We start from the raw sequence: 7,603 nt of genomic DNA on the forward strand, positions 1-7,603 counted from the left end.
GAAACCAATTAGCAAATTTTTCCAGAAATACATTTACTGGACTGGATCTATGCTGCCTATCCTTAGGCTTGCAAGTAATGTCTAAGTGAAAAACACTAAAATATTTTGCTTACTAAATCATTCTAATGCAGTATCACCACCTTTACCACAAGCTGAGGCTTTCCTTCTTAAAATTCCGTGCATAACGTAAGCAAAAAATAATGTAACAAAATAAGCCAAGATAACCTTATAGCTCAAATGCAGGCTACTTCTTCAGTTTACTCTTCATCTCCACTATCTTTCATGTAAAATCAAACCTCTTTAAAGTTATTTCCATGTTTGCTTTTAAGTCAAGTGATCCAACCTGGTTAGACCAGAAATGCTACAGCCATCTGCCTTCTCCCTGGATCAGCTGAAAAGGAAGAAATGCACAAAAGATCTGGGAATAATCCAAATCAGTTTCAGGATTCATTATCAAATATGCCAATTTGCTAGGGGAAAAAAACTACCCTAAACCCACAGAGAATAAAACGTGAGTAAATTTTTGAACATGACTAATCTTGTCCAATATAACTAGACAAGGCATGCTCACCAAGTTAAGCATACAGAGCAATATTTCCAAATCTTAGTTTAAATATATTTAGGAACAACTATCATGGTCTGTCTACATTCATTCTCCTTCATCCTCTCTCCTAGCAAAAAAAAAAAAAAAAATGTTCCTGCAGTCAATCCCTCCCTCAAAACACACTCCTTCACAGTCACCATGACATAACCATGATCCAATTTGATAATGAAGAATAATAAAAATTACATTAGATAATGTATGTTTTGCCAGCTCCAGCATGGACAAAAATGTGTGGGACCAGATTAGTAATCTAAAAAATTAAATAACTATATAAGGTGAAACAGACCCTTCAGCAAGTAGAATGATAGCATTTTTCAGATGGCCAGTCAAGTAACTGTCAACAGCAACGCAGGGGAGGTTTTTGATGCTAAACCGTTATAGAAGAAATAAGCCTCAGAAAAATAAGTTGTTATTCTCTCCCTCAAATAATTTAAAAAATATGAGTCTCTAAATCTCCAGCTATATACAATATGCATCTCAGTTTTATTCTTCTCTTGGGACTCAATACAGCAAGCTAATCCATACACTGTTAGTCAGACTCTAGCACTGAACCATGAGTTCAGTTCCCTGTAGACCAGTGAGAATATTCCCATAAGCAAAGTTATGCATGTGTTGAAATATTTACAGGCTTGGAGAACCCAGAAGGGAAGAGGTGCACAAGAATAAGGTGTAGAAGTCAAGCGGGGAAAAAAAAGAAGATCAAGGTTGAAATAAAACAAAAGACAAAAAAAGATGACAAAACAGAAGTGAATTGCTAACCTGCAGATGTGGTTTATTGGAGTTTATTTAATACACTTGGAATCTTCATTCATTTGAAATAAGTTGAAAAATTAAATTACATTTTAAAATGCATATAATACTAAGAATCCCCCACCACTCACCCTCTTAACACATTAATATTATTTCACAGTTACCAATACAACTGTGGATTTTCTTATCTGTACCAAATCAATCAAGGCCCAATTTCAACCATGAGGATGAACATTGATTCTTTCTACAAAAAAAACTGAGGAAAGAATGTGTCAAATGTGTGCTTGATAACTGAATCTAAAGAGGAACAGTTGCTTAACTGGAGAAAACAATATTGCACTTCGTACTTTTAATGATAAGCATCTCCTGCCAAATGTAATGCTTACGCATTCTCCACGTAGACATATCAATTTGCTCAGAAAACAAATCATGAACAGACATCATGATCATCCAATCAATTCAGGAGCTGTTGAGCCACTGGAGGGGCATAATAATGTAACAGAGATTATTATAAAACAGAAAAAAGTTGGAATTTACACCTAAAACTTAAGCCAATATTATAACAAGGTTGCAGGAGGATTACATTTCCTGCCACTCCACCACCAGCAGAGCTCAATTACGCTGTAACAAAGTTACCTGATACATTGTATCCATTGTGTGGATAAAATCTTACAAAATCATCTTTTATCAGTTGGTACAGGCATATAGGAAAAATTTATTTAAAAAAAAAAGACAGAACTTTATTAATGAAGCACGGGGTTACAAGCAGATAAATATACTTGCTGCCATTTTTATTTCTCTCTAAATATGTATGTACTGCTTAAGCTGAATGAAATACGGTTTGGTTTGGGCTATATAAGCTTGAGGTTGGCTTTCCAGCCTTTCCTTGTTTTAACAGCTTATTTAAAGAGTGTTGACATTTACTGTAGCTTTTCTAACACAGGTTTATATTTTGCTTCTAATTTGGTTTTTGTTGGGTTGTTGGGGGGGTGTTTTTTGTTTTTTTGCAGTACAGCTATATTCTTCCTCTTCTATTATCTGCAACTGTCCTTGCAACTATTATTAGACTTGAAAAAGTCACTCAGCTGCCAAGAAACAAGTTACTGATATATGCTGCCTTCTGTTTTTACACTAGTGTCACAAATTGCTTCCATAGGAATAGCTAATTCAGCAGAGCCAAGACTATGTAAAGCCACTATTCTCATGATACTATTCAAACTCCTGTGCCTGATGCTAAATTTTTCAGTCAATTAATAATTACCACTGGATCGTGCCATTTCAATTTCAAGTTATTTTAATTGATTTAATTAATGACAGTAGCATCTATCCAATATTTATTGCCAAATCTAATACAAAAGTCCTGAAAATACATCTAGGCAATTCATGCTCTTGTTTTGCATATGCTTTGAGCTACCTCTTATTTAAGTTAAATAACAAAAAAAAAGGCCAAGTTCCAGTTTTAGTGTAGTGCCAATCATGAAACTCCTCAATGCAGTAGTGCTCCTTTTTTTAGCAATGAATTATGAATTTTTAATGCTAGCAACACTCTAAAATATATAAAGTGCTCTAAAACAAACTTTGCATGTGTTAATTAGTTTAACTTACTCTAGAACCTGGCTAAATGAGAGAAGATAAGAAGCCCATACTAGTTATTTCATCTGTTTTTACTCCATATTTTTAAACACCCAGAGAAAACAAATATTGTTTAATGATCAAAATATCTAATACAAACAAATTAGAATAACCATTCAAAGCTAGATTTGCTCTTAACACTACAAGCCAGATATGCAGGGCAGAATTGCAGCCAGAAACTTAAATATCTTAAGTAAATCTCGGAAATCATCAGCCCCCACCTTGCCCTACAACTGTTAGCAGCCTCCATCCCCTGCTCCTGTCTCAAACATGCTTTCTACCATCCTGTTTCTTATGCATGAGAATAAGTCTCTATCATCATTTGCAGGCAAGGTTCTTTGAGTAGATGTGATATTTTTTATTAGACCAATTGAGCAGTTGGACAAAAGTTCTTAGCAAGCTTTTGGGTGCAATCACCCTTCTTACAACCAAAAAACCCAGCTATCATCATTTGCAAACTTGTCACATTATCTGTTTTAAATCTTTCTTGAATACTTTTCTTTTGCTGCCATGCCTACAAATCACTCCCATCTGGCATTGGTTAAGGAAATGTCCAGATAAGACTTCTATTCTGATAATGTTATCAGCTTCATTACTTCATTATTCACCCATCTGCAACCTGTTTACTTGTCCTGTCCATTTTTCATCCTATCTAACATGGGGAAGTTTGCTAGTGGCTTCAGCCGGGTCATAATTTCACTCCTAGAGTGAATAAAGACCATTTTCTTAGTTACTTATCTGCACAGTAATCTGTACAATAATGGACTTCAGTCTTGACTTGGGTTTCTGGAGGCTACTATAATAAAATAACAACACAAAAGGGGTATGGATATCAGCCACATGCATATATATATAATCACAGAATCATAGGAAATTCGGGTTGGAAGGGAGGTCCTCAGGAGGTCATCTAGTCCAAACCCCTGCTCAAAGCAGGTCCATCAACAACTACCACATCCCAGCCAAGGTTTTGTCTGGCCAGGTCTTAAAAACCTCTAAGAGTTGAGATTTCACAACCTCTCTAGGTAGGCTGTTCCAGTGCTTTACTACCCTCCTAAACTTCCCTCGCTGCAAGTTGAAACCACTGGACCTTGTTCTGTCATCTGCCAGCACTGAAAACAGTCCAGCTCCACCCTCTTTGGAACCACCCAGCAGGTAGTTGAAGGCTGCTATTATATCCCCTCTCAGTCTCTTCTTCTCTTGATTAAATAAGCCCAATTCCCTCAGCCTCTCCTTGTAAGTCATCTGCCCCAGCCCCCTATTTTCGTTGTCTTCCACTGGACTTTATCCACAAATTATTTCCAATTTATTTACATATTTTCTGTAGTGGGGTCTCAAAACTGGACACAATAGTCCAGATGTGACCTCACCAATGCTAAATACAGGAAAATACATATACAGCTGTCTACAGCAGAGGCTGGCAACTATTTCAGGCAGAGGGCCGCTTACTGAGTTTTGGCAAGCCATTGAGGGCTGCATGACAGGCAGCCAGGGGCAGATAAATATTAATTTTCTAAATTTTTTAGGGGCCCTGCAGATAGAATGGCCTGGCAGGCTGCATCAGGCCTGCAGGCCACATTTTGCCCACCCCTAGTCTACCGGGTTCAAATTACATTTTGACTCTGGGGAGGGGGCGGGAGGAGGGGAGAATCTGCACAAAAAAAAACACAAAAACAAAAACAGTTCATTGATTAACAATTTCATCTAAGTGAAGGAGCCACCTGATCAAGTTACGATCTTTGAATTGTACAGGGGAGCTCTTGTCTCTTATGGGTGGGCTCAGCCCTGCCCCAAACACCTCCTTAATTTGCACCCTGTCTATCAATATCTATCTATTATTATCTGTATCTATCTATCTATCACACTGAAGGAACAGATTCCCACAATGCAATTTGCCCTAAAACATATTCATAATAAGGTAGTGTAAGAGTGATTATGTAGCCATGATGGTTCAGCAATTATGTGAGAGAAGGATTTCTTAGGGTGATATTTTTTATTGAAACAAACTGTGTGGTAGGATCAGGTTTCCCATGCAAGAACCTTGTCTGGTTTTGCATTTTTCCTGTCTGACAGAAGGAGTCTGGCTAATTACTTCATCCACGTCCTAATGTCTTGCATGGGAAAGCTTGTCTAACTCTACTGGATAGTTGGTCCAATAAAAAAAATATCTCCTTAAGTCACTGCCTCTCAGATAAGAAGGTCATAGTTACATCTAGGGTCTCTCAGTCCGGGTTCCCTATAAGCACTGTGCAAACAGCGAGTCAGAGGGCTCTCCAAAGGCTTGGGGAAGGCAGCATCGTCCACAACCCAGTCGTAGCGTGAACGGAGAGGCCCAGCTCTGGCCTTGTGCCCGCCACGCTGGGCTCCCCAGAAGTGCCGCTCTCCTAGCAGGCAGCAGTGGCTGCGCACAGATCCGTTGTGCAGGCTAGCACTTGTCCTCTCCTCTTGCAGCCCTTGAGGGAAAAGCTGTTTTCTGGGGGGGGCCTGGATGCTCTTTGATCTACTCTTTTGACCCCGTCTTTTCTCTGCCCCCCCACCTTGATAGACCGGAACAGATGCACCAGCTTAGGTCTGTGGGCACTTGCGCCTCAGCAGGCATCACTGAGGAACGCGAATCACCCACGCCCACGTGCAGCAAGGCTACGCGTGGCAGAGGCAGCACCCGAGATCCGCTGCCGCTGCCCCCGCTGGGCTCGGAGCACGCTCGCTGCAACCGCGTGAGCTCGGAGCCCCCGCAGGCAGCGAGCCGCTCGCGTTTGCCCAGGGCACGTGCACCCTGCCCGGCCAGGCTGCCCGCGCCCGCCGCCCCGTTACCTCAGCCGCTCTTGTTCCCGCTTCGGCTTCTTGGCTCGCGGCTCGTCCCCTGCCATCTCCACGCCCGCGTGCTGCAACCCCGGCTCGGCGCGAGCTCTCCGCAGGCAGCAGCGGGGCAGGGTCGGCTACGCAGAGCGCCTGATCCGGGGCGGCAAGCTGCCGCACACGTGCGAGAGGCCTCCCGCCGCCCCGAGGGCAGAGCTGCTCCGGGGGCCGCCTAAGGCCGAGCGCCCCGCGCCTGCACGCGGTCCGGGACAGCAGGCGGCAGGGCTCGCGTTTTCTGCAGGCAGTCACATAGTCACCTGCGCCGGTCGGGGAGGAGGCGTGGGGTGGGGGCCTCGGAGCCATATTTGCCAGCGTTGCGGGGGGAGCGGGAGCGGAGCCGGGTCGGGTCGGGTCAGTGCGGGCTCCGGCGCAGGTGAACGGGGTCGCACGGGGAGAGCTGGGGGCTGGAAAAGGAAGGGTTTTTTTTTTTTTTTTCCTGGTAGGCACCGAAAGCTGCTGCTGCTTCTGGAAATAACCTCCCTTTGTCCTGCCCGTATTGCTCTGAGCCTGGAAGTCCCGGCCTGGCTCGTCGCATTTATTACTTCATTAGTTAATGTTCTTGGAGGCTATAAAACGCTCAGGGTGGTTATGCTTTACTGCAGGGCTTTGGCCGTCTCCGGACCGAGGAGCGTGTGCTCGGGATAACCATCTGGGAAGTAGCAGGGAAAATTAACAAGGACATTTTATGTCTTCTGTTTATAAACGTCTGCCTCATTATGCGCTTTCATTTTGGCCGCGAAACCTTCCCTTTGTCCGTTTTGACTTAAAAATGTTGCCAGCTGGCAGCCTAGACTCGGTTTCATGAAGGAATTTAACATTGAAAAAATAGTGTATCTTAGTAATGGTGTGGCTGAGAGTTAAGGGGTGTATCTGACCGGCTTTCTTGGTCATGGTGTGGAAATAATACTTATTTATTAACTGGGTTGGTCCAGGTTTGTTTCTTAATGGAGTCTTTTACTGCCGTTGGCTTAAAGTTAAACATGAAAAGCCTCTTGTGCTGTAGGAGAAAACGGGAGGCTGCTGTGTTAAAGCTTCCTGTCTCTTGCAGTTTTACGGTTATGTGAAGCCCTATCCATGTCAGATTTATTTGGGATGTTTAATGGTAAAGCCTCAGTATTATGGTTAAGTTCAAATATGCAATGCTTAACTTTAAAATATTAAAGCAAGAGATTCTACATATTTAAAAAATAGCCTTAACTTTCTGATTATGTGTAAGCAGAAAATTTTTAAGTATGGAAATTGAGTCTCTGATGTTGAATTCAGACATACGAGAATGCCTGAATTGTTGGGGATCATAGTGCATTTCAGTTTGAACTGAGACTTAAAGGTTTTCAGGTGTCTGGAGCCTTTTGCAATTGATAGGAGTGAGATGATTAAAATTTTTTTGACACTTTAGGCCTGAATGGCTGAAAGTTCATTTGAAAAGTATTCCTCAGTTGGCGGATCTGTTGTTGTCTAAACCAGGGGTGGACAATTATTTCGGGTGGAGGACCTTTTATTGGGTTTTAGCAAGCCATCAAGGGCCATATGACAGGCAGCTGGGGCAGATAAATATTAATCTTCTAAATTTTTTAGGGGTTCTGCAGGCCGGATAGAATGGCCTGGTGCCACTTTTTGCCCACCCCTGGTCTAAACTGTGAAATGGGAAAACCAGACTTCTATGCAAAAACCTAAACTGCAATTTTGGTAATGGCAAGTTGTTTCATAGTATTTCAGGTAAGAACTTCCCTATCTCTCTCTCTTTTTTTTTTTTTTTTTTTT

General features: G+C 42.1%; 2 protein-coding genes across 4 annotated transcripts in view; one reads left to right on the top strand and one right to left on the bottom strand.

The window, feature by feature from the left end:
* The window catches only part of ADK (adenosine kinase), a 713,431-nt gene extending 707,519 nt beyond the window's left edge, over nucleotides 1-5,912 (bottom strand). Inside the window, exon 1 of the mRNA XM_019502383.1 lies at nucleotides 5,798-5,912. Within this exon, the coding sequence (XP_019357928.1) occupies nucleotides 5,798-5,853 (56 nt within the window). The 5' untranslated portion in view covers nucleotides 5,854-5,912. The remainder of the gene's footprint in view (nucleotides 1-5,797) is intronic.
* Nucleotides 5,913-6,146: 234 nt separating this feature from the next.
* Nucleotides 6,147-7,603, top strand: part of AP3M1 (adaptor related protein complex 3 mu 1 subunit) — a 55,885-nt gene continuing 54,428 nt past the window's right edge. Inside the window, exon 1 of one of the 3 annotated variants that reach the window (XM_019502382.1) lies at nucleotides 6,147-6,215. Coding sequence is in view for 1 of the 3 variants with exons in the window: in XM_019502380.1 (XP_019357925.1) it covers nucleotides 7,532-7,558 (27 nt within the window). In the remaining 2 variants the exon portion in view is untranslated. Of the gene's footprint in view, nucleotides 6,282-7,451; nucleotides 7,559-7,603 lie in introns of those variants that run through there. The other 2 variants (XM_019502381.1, XM_019502380.1) reach the window with 2 other exon arrangements.

This window comes from Gavialis gangeticus, unplaced genomic scaffold (genome assembly GCF_001723915.1).
Source record: "Gavialis gangeticus isolate Ggan-Ray unplaced genomic scaffold, GavGan_comp1, whole genome shotgun sequence".
NCBI classification, from domain to species: Eukaryota; Metazoa; Chordata; order Crocodylia; family Gavialidae; genus Gavialis; species Gavialis gangeticus.